This window comes from Stenella coeruleoalba (assembly GCF_951394435.1).
Source record: "Stenella coeruleoalba genome assembly, chromosome: 16".
Lineage (NCBI taxonomy): Eukaryota > Metazoa > Chordata > Mammalia > Artiodactyla > Delphinidae > Stenella > Stenella coeruleoalba.
This window is the reverse complement of record NC_137162.1, coordinates 59,270,097-59,283,820: the sequence shown is the minus strand read 5'-3', so window position 1 is coordinate 59,283,820 and position 13,724 is coordinate 59,270,097. Positions and strand designations below refer to the sequence as shown.

General features: G+C 40.0%; 1 protein-coding gene across 5 annotated transcripts in view; it reads right to left on the bottom strand.

Annotated features, from left to right (window-relative positions):
• The window catches only part of CFAP70 (cilia and flagella associated protein 70), an 88,594-nt gene that overhangs the window by 33,636 nt on the left and 41,234 nt on the right, over positions 1-13,724 (bottom strand). For all 5 annotated transcript variants that reach the window (XM_079899289.1, XM_079899291.1, XM_079899290.1 and 2 more), the window contains 6 exons: positions 11,513-11,683; positions 10,512-10,592; positions 8,837-8,928; positions 6,284-6,344; positions 5,767-5,961; positions 3,601-3,732 (listed from right to left, as the gene is read on the bottom strand). In XM_079899289.1, the coding sequence (XP_079755415.1) occupies positions 3,601-3,732; positions 5,767-5,961; positions 6,284-6,344; positions 8,837-8,928; positions 10,512-10,592; positions 11,513-11,683 (732 nt within the window). The remainder of the gene's footprint in view (positions 1-3,600; positions 3,733-5,766; positions 5,962-6,283; positions 6,345-8,836; positions 8,929-10,511; positions 10,593-11,512; positions 11,684-13,724) is intronic.

The window sequence follows — 13,724 nt, the reverse complement described above, 5'->3', positions numbered from 1 at the left end:
AGCCTGGACCTCATGATTTCTACTCATACTACTCTCTCACCAGCACACTCAAGTTCTGGGCATCCTTGTCCTTTTCCTGCACTTGCCCGGAAAACTCCCAAATTAAAACAATCCTACAATCGGATTTCTTCATTCTTAGACAGGAGCTGCTAACTGATCCTGAAGAAAACTGCATGCAGCTTTAGCTGAAGGCCTTTAATGCTCTCAGCAATCTATGTATTTGTCCTTGTTCAGCAACATTTTTCATAATGCTGTGCAGTATCTAAATTTTCTTCAAGCTTTTCATTCAACTCTTACCCCTTCACTTTCAGTAAACGCGTTACTTCGCAGAAGAAATAGAAATCATTAGGCAAAAAACCCCTCAGCTTTTGAATCCTACACCTGAATTGTTTCTTTTCAACTTCTCCCAGTCTGCTGACTCTTCCTAAACCTGTGGATGTTCTAAAGACTTTTCCATCTTAAAAAGAAAGTCTCGGGCTTCCCTGGTTGCGCATTGGTTGAGAGTCCGCCTGCCGATGCAGGGAACACGGAAGCCCCGGTGCTTCCGTGCCCCGGTCCGGGAAGATCCCACATGCCGCGGAGCGGCTGGGCCCGTGAGCCATGGCCGCTGAGCCTGCACGTCTGGAGCCTGTGCTCCGCAACGGGAGAGGCCACAACAGTGAGAGGCCCGCGTACGGCAAAAAAAAAAAAAAAAGAAAATCTCTAATTTCTAGCTACTGCTTTCCTACTTCTTCCCTTCATCTTCCAACTTCCTGAATTAATATTCCACCTGCTTCCTAATCACTCATTTACTCTTCAATTCATTATCATTTGAATCCACATCATTAGCCCAATGAAACTGCTCTGTAAAGGTAACAACAACCTCCTTATTGCCAAATCCAATAAAAACCTTTCAGATTTTTTTCTTTTTTCCCCAGGTTTATCAAGATATAACTGACATATATCACTGTATACGCATATATTGACTTAACATATATTGTGAAATTACTACTGCAGAAAGTTTAGTTAGTGTTCATCATCTCATATAGATACAATAAAAAGAGAAAGCAAAAAAAGAAAAAAAAATTTGTCCTTGTAATGAGAACTCAGGATTTACTCTCAACAGTTTTCATATATACCACACAGCAGTGTTAACTATAGTCCTCATACTGTACATTACCTCCCTAGTACTTATTTATCTTGTAATTGGAAATTTGTACCTTTTGACCTCCTTTCTCCAATCTCCCCTCCCCCTACCCCAGATCTTGTTTTTCTTGAACTCCTCAGAGTATTTGACAATGGTGACCATTTTTTCTTCTTAAAATTTTCTTCCCTTAGATCCTGAAATACCACTGTCTTCTGGGTCTTTTGCCTTTTCAACAATTTACTTGCCTCCTTTATTAATTCTTTTACTCATCCATCCCTTAAATGTTGGTGTTTCCTAGGGTTTTGCCACCAGCTTGCTTTTCTCTCTACTCGTGCTTTTCTTGGCAGCTTCATCTATGACCACAGTTTGACTAGCATCTATATACTCAAGGCTCCCAAATCTAATCTCTAGCCCAGATCTCTCTCTTGAGCAAAACCCCACAAGAGTCAATGTTTAAAACTGAATTCAACATCACTTGCCTTCCACCAAATTTGCTTATGTTGTATTTCTTGTCCTAGTCAATGGTATTGCCAACTACCCAGTCACTGAGACTTAAACTTAAGAATCTTTGCTCTCTTTTCCTCCTTAGTATGTAATAACCAGTTAACATCACCAGTTCACCACCTCTAACCTCTAACTGGTTAACATTACCAGTTCACCACCTCTAACTGCTATCAGAGTGCTTTTTGTAAAATGTAAATCTAATCATATTATTTCCCAGTATAAAATAATTAAATTTATTGCATCTAACCGCTAATAAGGGAAAAAGCCAAAACTTCTTTGTGTGGCATATAAGGCCTCCATCCACGCTCCTAGCTCCCCTACCAGGAACTGATCCCTGGCTTCATCGCCATTTTCTCTGTCACTCAACCACTTCAACCTCTGCTCCTGAACTATATGCAGTTTCTGTACATGCCATATTCTTCCAAGCTTCTAAGCCTTTATGATGTTCTCTATGACTCAAATGCTCTAAAACATCTACCTGGTGAGCTTCTTTTTAGCCTTCAAGGCCCAGGTCGAGTCACAGCTCCTCTGTGGATCTCAGGGTGAAGTTGATACTTTCTTTAGGCATCCCCTAACCTGCTCTACCACGGACACACCTTTGTCACAGCACTTACCTCACTCTACTGCAGTTATTTGTATTTTGTGCCTCTCTCCTCTACTAGACAGGGGCTCCTTGGGGACATAAGGCAACAGTAATTACCATCTCATGCTCAGTTCTCAATTGCTTTCCAAATCAAATCATCCAAATCATCTGTGCAGGATTGTTCTCTTAACTCTAGGATACTGGACACTCCTACCTCTTTCAGGAAGGCTGAACAGGTAAAAGAAAAAGTGACGGTGGCCGAGAAGAAAAAAACAGTGAAGGAAAGAACAAATAGAATAGAGACTTTGAGGGACTTCCCTGGTGGCACAGTGCAGTTAAGAATCCGCCTGCCAATGCAGGGGACACAGATTCGATCCCTGGTCCAGGAAGATCCTACATGCCGCAGATCAACTAAGCCTGTGCACCACAACTACTGAGCCTGTGCTCTAGAGCCGGCGAGCCACAATTACTGAGCCCATGCGCCCTAGAGCCTGCATGTCACGACTACTGGGCCCACGCGCCACAACTACTGAAGCATGTGCACTCGAAGGCCCGCATGACGCAACTACTGAGCCCGTGTGCTGCAACTACTGAAGCCCACATGCCTAGAGCCCGTGCTCCACAGCAAGAGAAGCCACTGCAATGAAAAGCCCACGCACTGCAATGAAGAGTAGCCCCCACTCACTGCAACTAGAGAAAGCCCTTGCGCATCAACGAAGCCCCAACGAGGCCAAAAAAAAAAAAAAAATCCACCCTTTCCTTTAACAAAAAAAAAGAATAGAGGCTTTGAGGATGCACAGCTGGTTACAGACTACCAGGGGGACAAAAACACTTTGATTTTGTCTTTGTTTTCAAACAAACCACAACTGCATACATAAAAAATGAGCAAATGAAGGCAAGATGTACGATGTACAAATATAAACAGACAAGTGGGAGGAGACCAGTCAGATAGAAAAGGCATATATGAAGTGTCATTGTCATTCAAGTATAATATCTGAAAACTCATAGTTTTTCTTTGTTTTGATTGTCAGTCTTGAAGAAAAAGTTGAGAACTGCACACATTCACAGAATAAATAGAATGATAATTTTTTTCCACAATTTACATAGCTGATTTTATTTATTTTTTATCCATCAAATTTATGAGTTATGAAATTAATATTTCTATGAAGTTAAAAGAGGATATCCCCTTATTTTCCCTAAAATTAGCCTTATAACTTAGGCAGTTTCTTATTCATCTTTGTGTTTTCAATGCCTAGCACAGAGCAGACACCCCAAAAAATGTTTGTGGAATTAAGGAAGAAAAGAAGCAAGAAAGGAAGGAATCATTGAGAGGAGACCCTGATGACCTACAGAGAAAAGGAAGGGTTTTTAGCTCTGAAGCACCTACTTGATTTAAGGCCACATGCATCTGATCCACCAAGAAAACGTAGAGCTCACTAATAAATTTCTGCAGCTCCTCTTGGCTTTCAAATGCTGTTGTCTTCAAGTACTTCTCTCTCACAATCTTTACCACAGCATGCTGCAAGAGACACATATCACCATCTGATAACGCAGTCTAGCACCATGCTAACAGCACAGGCCTCCCTTGAGTTTCTGATCTAAGGCTCATCAGAACTCCAGGAGGTGATTGATTTTCCCTGGTGACTGTTAGACTATTGGTTCTCTGATTTTCCCCCAATCAACATACTCTACATGGCTTTTCTTTTTCGTGTGTGTGTATGTGTGTGTGTGTGTGTGTGTGTGTGTGTGCATTTTTTTTTAACATATTTATTGGGGTATAATTGCTTTACAATGGTGTGTTAGTTTCTGCTTTATAACAAAGTGAATCAGTTATACATATACATATGTTCTCATATCTCTTCCCTCTTGCATCTCCCTCCCTCCCACCCTCCCTATCCCACCCCTCCAGGCGGTCACAAAGCACCGAGCTGATGTCTCTGTGCTATGCGGCTGCTTCCCACTAGATTTCTACTTTATGTTTGGTAGTGTATATATGTCCATGCCTCTCTCTCGCTTTGTCACAGCTCACCCTTCCCCCTCCCCATATCCTCCAGTCCATTCTCCAGTAGGTCTGTGTCTTTATTCCTGTCTTACCCCTAGGTTCTTCATGACATTCTTTTTTCTTAAATTCCATATGTATGTGTTAGCATACGGTATTTGTCTTTCTCTTTCTGACTTACTTCACTCTGTATGACAGACTCATCACCATCATCACCAATATGGTCAATGCAGGATTCATACTTTGTGAAGAGAGCCATAAAGCAAAAAAAACCTTAGCATTATGTTTATGCATTACATTTCTCATGGTGGCCACATGATTCAAGGGAGAAAAGGAGAAAGGCCTGATTTGAGAGTTTGGAGAATGGAATCCTGGTTCTAATCCTGCCACTGTGCAACCTCATAAATTATTTTACACTTGGTACTTCAGTTTCCTCATTTGTTAAATGGATATGTACTCCTGGTATTCCTATCTTACTTCAGAAGATGATTGAGAAGCCAAAGAGAAATAACAGGCGATGAAATTTAAAATGTTGTACAAATAACATTGCTATAGCCAGGACAGCATCTTCTTTTTTCTCCCCTAAGTTAACATTATTGCCAGGCTTTGTACTAAGCACTTTCCATGCATTATCTTATTTAATTCTAATAATGACCCCATGTGATCATATTAATATCCTCCCTCATTGTTAGGCAAAGAATTGAGGCTCAGAGTGGTAAGGTCACTTGAGACACAACTGAGATGTGACTATGCCACCTGAGAATAGCCTCTTGCCTCCATGGATATCAGCTGTTTTTCCCTTTGTTACTTCCACGTGCTTTCTTCGTATCTGTTTGGTATAGTATAGGGCACATAGTAAATGTACATAGAGAGGCAGTGCAGTGTAGCAGATGAGAATGTGAGTCTGGAGCCAGACTGCCTGAATTTGACCTTTGACCTTTGACGGAGTGACCAAAGACACCCCGTCTTTGACCTTTACTAGCTCTGTGATCTTGGGCAAATTATTTAACCAACTAATGTTGCAATTCTCCATCTGTAAAATGGGGGTACCTATCTCATAGGGTTGTTGTGAGGATTAAATTAGTAAAGTATGAAGCATTTAAAAATTTGTCTGGTATACAACAAATACTCAATAAATGTTAGCCATTATTATTTGGGAAATTATTATTAAGTAAATATTTCTCAAATCTTAGTGATTCTATGGACTAGGAAAAGGTTTGTAATGGGAGACAGAGATAATTAGTCATGGAATCAATACCAGGTACAGAGTTTCTGCCTGCTAGTGCAACACGAAATCTGGCCCCAAATCTGGCCTACTTCAAGTGAAGAATTAGTTTCTTAAAAGCTTACACTCAGGACAGATACTGAACCATTCCAAGCCTCTACAGGAGTGGAAGGATGTCTCCAGACATTCTATCCTAGAGAACATAGCTCTTTGCACCAACAGCAAGAAAGGTAGAGCACAGCTGAACATAACCAGAGAAAAAATAACTAGGTATGTAGAGAAGATGCTTCATAAAAATCCATGGAATCATTAAATAAATTAATATTTACCTTGAGTTGTTCTTTGAAAGCAAAGTATTTTCCAGAGCAATTAAGTTCATAGTTGAGCTGGCACTTCTGCTCCTCCAGGGTTTCACTATCCAGATCACTCCCCACTTTGACTGCCTGTTTTCCAAACATCCTGTGATACTCATTCAGAATGGCTCTAGAAATGTTCTTGATCTGCATGTGGTAGTCACTCACCGCCTAGAAAAATACAAAATGTCTGGTAAAGAGGCCTCAAAGAGGTCAAGACGTGGAATGGAAGTCTGAAACTGGATTGGGCTTTACATTCAATAATACTTTAGGTATAAATTGCCCTTTTCTTCCCAGCTCAGAAACCATCAGCCAAAGATTAAACACTGTATACTCTTCACTGAATGCCACTGGTCACAAATAGAAGCAGGAAGGAAAATATGTGAAGCTACAATTTCTCACCCCTTCTGGAAAACATACTGAAGAGCCCATGCATTATTTTCACATGGGTGTACTCAACATCTTAGAGTTTCACCTTGGCTTTTGTACTTGCCTTCTGAGCTCCTCCCGTCCGACGGGTAAGAGGCGGCCTTGGAGGTATCATTTCCTTGACCCTGTATCAGAAAAAAACAAAACAAAACTTTATTATATTCAGATTTATGTTCTTTTATTTCCCACCTCTTAAGGTCTAGGCGAGGGAGATCTAAGGTCAGTTGCCCATCACACTTGAGCACTGAGCTATTCTTTCATGTAAGAACCTCGACGTGAACCTCAGAACAGTGTATGGCTGTGGACTAGACAAGAAGAAAGGCCACTAAGCAGCTAGCTGGAAAGTAGCTAAGTTGCACTTCTGGCTAATTTGAGCCCTGGCTTTACCCTTACACATTTTTTTAAACTGTTGTACACAAGCTGCTGGACTCAGGGGTTAGAAAGAGATGGGTGTTAACGACTTTATATGTACTCAGTAGAGTCTCTGAAAGCACCAAGTTTTGGAAATATAAATGGTACAGGCAAGTGAAAGCTTTTCTTTCCTTTCCAACAGGACAAAATGTGTACTCTTGGTCATAATTTATAAGACTGCATTAAACTACAGTAATGATATCAAACTTTATGGTGAATAAGAAAATATATTTTATCACAGTCAAACTACTTATGCCAAAACCTCTACCTTCCATTTTCATGAGCTCTTACAAGAACCTAAAGGAAATTAAGTTATAGCTCTTTCTTCTTACAGTTTCACATTCCTACTGAGGTATACTACACTGCCTTGAAGTTTACAAAAAAATTCACAAATTCAATTTTTCTTTAATAGGTCCTGTGTATGGGAGAATCCCCTGGCGGTCCAGTGCTTAAGACTTGGGGCTTTCGCTGCAGTGGCATGGGTTCAATCCCTGGTTGGGGAACTAAGACACTGCAAGCTGCATGGAACGGCCAGAAAAAAAAAAGTGAGAATAGGTCCTATGTAATTTTATACCTTGCTCATAATTCCTAATTTTAATTTTATTTATTTTAATAGATAATATATCCACATGATTCAAAACTTAAGACGTATGAAACAATATACAGTAAATTGTCTCCTTCCAACCTTGTTGTCCAGCCACCCAGTTTCCTCTCCAGAGACAACGTTATTCACTTATTCAAAATATATACTGAGTGCCTATTACCCATCAGGTACTTTTCTAGGTGCTGGGGATAGAGCATTAAACAGAGCAGACAAAAATTCTTGCCCTCATGGTGCTTACATTTTAGTCGGGGAAAATAGACAATAAATAACATAAATTGGTTAGTGATATGTGCCATAGAGAAAAATAGTGCAAGAAGGCAGATACACTATGTTGGGGGCTGGGGGTGGTGGAGTTGGGGAGCATATTTCACCAGGGAAAGACTCAGTGAGATGACAGTACTTGAGTATGACCTGATGGAAGTGAGGAAACAAGTCATGTAGGTACCTGGGGTAAGGAAATTATAGGCAAAGCAAGCAACAAGTGTAAAAGCCTTGGTGCAAGAGTCTGTCTGGCATGTGTGAGGAATAGTGAGAGGTCAGTTTGGCTGGACCAAAAAAAATGAGGACAAAATATATGCAGAATATGTAGGCCCTTGTAGGCCACTGTAAAGCCTTTGACTTTTACTCAGAGTGTGATGGGGAGTTGCTGGTAGTTTCTGAACAGAGGAGTCACATGAATTGACTTCCATTTTAATACAATCATTATAGAACTCTATAATAAGAATAAGTTGCCCAAATGTCCATCAACTGAAGACTAGAAAAACAAAATGTGGTATATTCATAGAATAAAATACCACTCAACAATAAGGAAATGAAGTACTGATACATGCTACAGTTTGGATGAATCTTGACAGCACTATGTTAGATAAAAGAAGTCAGTCAACGAAGACCACATATGGTATGATTCCATTTATATGAAATGTCTCAGAGTTGGCAAATCCATACAGACAAAAAAGTAGATAAGTGATTGCTTAGGACTGGGGTGCAGGGTGTTGGTGGGGAAATGGCATGAGAGTTGGAGGAAATGCAGAGGGATTGAGAATGTATATGGAGACATTACTCCCCATTTTATAGAGATAAAAAGGATATAAAGGAATGCTATGAATAATTACACATCAACAAACTGGATAATCTTGATGAAATGGATAACTTCCTAGAAACACAATCAAAGCACTGTGGTACAATATAAAAATAGTTCTAAAAAATTACATATATTTACATGTGACAAGGGTGCGTGTGTGTGTGTGTGTGTGTGTGTGTGTGTGTGTATAATATAGGGACTTTACAATAACTCCAGAAGGATAAGTACCAAGGTGTTAAAAGTGGTTATCACTGGGTGAGTAGAAAGAAATCTGGGTATTTTTAGATACTTTCTTGTTGATTTTTTTTTCCTTGCCTATCTTGAAATTCTCAATTTTTTTGTAATTGGCAACATACTGCTTTTATAACAAGAAAACAAAAGAAACTTACCTGAAAAAATAAAAACAGAAAACTGTCTGCTGCTTAGCCCAAGAAAAATTACATTTATGTGGACAAAATGACTTACTTTTATTTATACCTAAACTGTCTTGCAAAGCAAGTATGAGAAGCATTGCTACACACCTTCTGGCTAGTTCCTCCGGCATTCGCTTTGGAACCAAGGCTTTGTCCAGCTCAATCTCCAACACAATGTATGTCCCTGCTTCTACATATTGCTGTAAAGACATTTTTCTCTAATTTATTCTTTCCAGAAAAACATATATTTATGAAAAAATTTTAGTAACATAAGATAATGCTCACAATATAATAAGTGAGAAAATTGTGTATATAACTATATATAGTGTGATTCTGACTTAAAACATTTTTTACACAGAAAAATAACTGGAAAGAGAAATAGTAACACTGGTTATCTCTTGCAGAAAAAGGTTTTCAATTTTAATCTTGGAAACTTCTACCCCAGCTGAAGTCTTGTTTAATTTGTTCGATACTGTTCTTGGAATTGTTTCAAGTGAATGCAATTCTTTCTTCTACCAAACCTTTCAGGAGTCATGAAGAAATAACCTCATAACCGTCTGACATTCCCACCCACACCCTCTTAAGTGCCATCGATCAACTTCAACCTCATGGACATTTCTACCCAGATTCTTGCCAGCATCCTAACTATCAATACAACATGTCCAAAACTGAACTTATCATTTCCCCTATATCCATCTCTATTTTTACTTTCCTCTTAATGATTCTGTCATCTTTCCAGAAAGTGAGGCTTGAAACCTGAGTTATCTTTAACTTTTCTTCCTCAACACCCCAAAGCTTTCAAATTCCACACCCTGCCTCCACAGGTTTTTTACTTTCTTTACTACAATCCCTTCCCTAGATTAAACTGTCATCAACACTCATCTGTACTGTAAATAAAACCTATAAACTGACATCTGAAGATCCTACCACAACTTCAACCTCTTTCTTCCATATCCTGGCAAGAGTACTGCTCTGAAACACTCATGAGGTATTTTTTCTACGTGACTTAAAAAACTTCAGTGTGAGTCTCTACGATAAGGCTTAACAGTCTCTCATCATCTATACAATGAAGCCCAAACTTTCTAGCAAGCCTTTCAAAGTCTTTCTAAAACTCAACTCAGTCTCTGTCCTCTTTATCACCTCCTTCTAGAACCATTACTTTCATTTCTCTATACCATACACTGAATTAATTGATGTACCCTGAATTCTGCTACCTTCTTCGTGCCTTGACTCAAGCTGTTCTCTGGCCCTGAAATTCTTCTCCTGAAATTCATTTGGCAAAGGGCTCTCTTTATCTTTCACTACTTAGCTTCGATACCACCTCTTCCTGAAGTCTTCTGAGACTGCCCCATCTGACTCCTCTGAGGCCACATAGCACTTTCATTTGTACCTCTACTACAGCATTCATCAAGATTCTTACAGTTAGTTATGTACTAGTCTGTTTTGCCCACCAGAGTGTTGAGTGTCCTGAGGGCAAACAAATAAATGCTGCAGATGATGCATCTTTGCATCTCTCATAGTGCTTAATATAGCATAATTAATAAAAGACATAAATTTTTAGTGCTAGAAAGGACCTTGAAATTAATCTGGTATCCACTCCTTTTTGAGAGTCTCAACAAGACAAAGAATTTTACCCAAGGTCATAAACTAGTCGTGGCAAATATGGGATGGTTACTCAGATAACGAGCATTTTCCTGAGCATTTTCCACTATATCATACTATCTTGCTCAGTAAAGGACTGATGAATTTAAATTTAATTTTCAAACTCTTCATGCATAGTTACCTGTCCTTCTGGATTGTTGCAAAGAGAGGGTTCAACTTCCAAAGGAGTATCTGAGCTCTGAGATTTTATACTAGGTGCTTGCTGAAAGAAAATAAGCACACCTCAAAAATTCAATTCTTGGGACTTCCCTGGTGGCTCAGTGGTTAAGAATCTGCCTGCCAATGCAGGGGACATGGGTTCGAGCCCTGGTCTGGGAAGATACCACATGCCGTGGAGCAACTTAGCCCGTGTGCCACAACTACTGACCCTACCTTTTAGAGCCCACGAGCCACAATTACTGAAGCCTGCGTGCCTAGAGCCTATGCTCCACAACAAGAGAAGCCACCACGATGAGAAGCCCACGCAACACAACAAAGAGTAGCCCCCGCTCGCTGCAATTAGAGAACGCCCAGGTGCAGCAACGAAGACCCAACGCAGCCAAAATAAAAAAATAAATTAATTAATTTTAAAAAATTAAATTCAATTCTTGGAACTTCCCTGGTGATCCAGTGGCTAAGGCTCTGCGCTCCCTATGCAGGGGTCCCGGGTTTGATCCCTGGTCAGGGAACTAGATCCCACATGCTGCAACTATGAGTTCATGTGCTGCAACTAAAGATCCTGTATGCTGCAACTGAAAGATCCCACATGCCGCAACTAAAAATTCCACATGCTGCAACTAAAGAAAAAAAAAAAAGATCCCACATGCTGCAATGAAGACCTGACACAGCCAAATAAATAAATATTTTTTAAAATAATAATTTTTTTTAATTATTAAAAAAATTCATCTAGCCCTCTCAAGTCCTCCACTTTGGGGAGCTTGTCCAGAAATTAATAAAGCTGGTTCTTTGACTTCTAAAAAAAAAAAATTCAATTCTTACATGGTCTCCACAATAGCAGAAGCAAGGACCATTATGTTGCATCAAAACGCAAGCTAAACTGAGGCAATTCACCAAATGAGAAATCAGTGCAAGCCTCTGGAATGTAACAAAACCAGCAAAATCATCACCTTCTCAACAACCTACCACATCCCCAGGCCTAGACCTTGCTTCCATATCCTTTTCTTTGACTGTTTTCTCTTCTTTCAGGTTCTTAGAAATAACTGGTTTGGACACTGGAGAATTAATTCCTCCTATTTTATTATTCTGAATCAAATGATAGCCAGTATCCCGGAACAAGCTAAATGAACACTTGGTCTGAAAAGAAAGAAAGAAACAAAAAAATGTAATGACTCACAGGCAAATGAAACAAACTCAGTAAAAACCCACATTATTCATTAATATCATTTAGTTTTCTAGACAATTTCAATATGGTACAATCAGAGATGGATAGGAGAAGCAAAAAACAATTGCCTTGTCGTACTTGTTGAACAGGTGAAACCATCACAGAAACATAGCTGCCTACCCTGTTTTTTAAATTAATAAAAGAACTTTCAACCTGGCTTGATTTGGTGTCTCATAACTTATTACCAGAAAGCTTTTAAACTTTGACACATAATTTCAGATTAACTTTAAGTGGTAGAATTTATTTCTGTATAGGAAATATCATCTGTCTAAATACTACTGGCCTATCAATTATAATTTGAAGAATAGTGCAAGTTTAAAGTAAAAATTTGTATGGGAATATTCAAACTATAGATAAATAACTGGAAAAGAATCTTAAAATAATTTTTAAATTAAACAACATGGATGAATCTAAATGTAATTTATGCTAAGTGAAAGAAACAAGACCAAAAAAAAACAAAAAACAAAAGAGGGGGAGGAGTGGACAGAGGTGGGAGAGAAGGTTAACAGATGAGGATAATGGATATTTTCATTATCTTGATGGTGGTGATAGTTTCACAGATGCAAACCTACGTCAAAAGTTTTAAATTGTACACTGTACATATATGCAATTTATTGTATGTCAATTATACCTCAATAAACCTAAAAGACAGTCAAACAATATTAAAGAAAAATTATAAATAGTAAATATCACTCACAATCTTACCACCTCTACAGTAATTGCTGTATTTCATATATTCTAAGATGCAAACTTTTTCAAATTTTAACATCTCTGGAAGAGAGAACTTTACATGTAAGTGGTATTATACAATATGTAGTCATTTGTGTCTCCCTTTCATTCAGCGTGTTTTTGAGGTTCATCCATATTATAGCATGTATCAGTAGTTCACTTTTTTTTTCTTAATAAATTTATTCACAAAATATAGTGAGACTGTAGAGGGTCTGGGGGCTGTACACGGGCAGGGCCCTGGGGAGCTCTGTATATGGGGCCGGGAGACAAGGGAGCCTCCAGGTGGAAGGGTATTTTTTAATAAAAAAAATAATGGGAGGTACAACCACCCCTCCCCCCTCCCTGATTAAAAAGACACAAAAATAGACATCTCTGAGGTAAATGGGGAGCCTGGGGGCTTAAGGGTGTTGAAAGGGTACTTCGTGTTTTCTGCCGACACCGGTCACACACTGGAGCATTCTCCAATTCTAGCTCTTCTTCCCTGGCGAAAAGGCTGAAGCTATCCCGCAGAGACACCTTGCCCCCAGCAAATCCTTTCTTGGGGATGGGCAGGAACAGGTCACAAAAAACCTCGGAGGTCGTGGAGTGATACCCACAGGCCTGGCACTTGAGACAACTTTTCAACTGGCCCACAAACAAGTCCACAATCTTGCTGTCCTCTCGCTCGAGGTAAGCTTCCCATTAGGTTGGCTCGGTTGTCACCGCCTAACTCAGGTTCTGGCAGAGCCCCTCCGCAGCAGGGTGGGTAGGGAGCTGGACTATTGGCCAGAACTGGTGGAGCCCGGCGGCCTCGTCAGTTGATTTCGAAGTGTAGCAGCTCCATGAGGAGCTTCAGAAACTCTTGGGCATCCTGCTGGCTGTATCCAGAGAAGGAGGGAACATATTTCTGGAAGACACCTCGGAATCGAGTAGGATTCACAGCTTCGCAGGAGTCAGGGTGCCACAGGGCACCAATCACATCTGCAAAGCCTTCAGAGTTCACTTTTTTTTTTCTTTTTCTTTTTTTTTTTTTGCAGTACGCGGGCCTCTCACTGTTGTGGCCTCTCCCGTTGCGGAGCACAGGCTCCGGACGCGCAGGCTCAGCGGCCATGGCTCACGGGCCCAGCTGCTCTGTGGCATGTGGGATCTTCCCGGACCGGGGCACGAACCCATGTCCCTTGCATCCGCAGGCGGACTCTCAACTACTGTGACACCAGGGAAGCCCAGTTCACTCTTTTTTTAAAA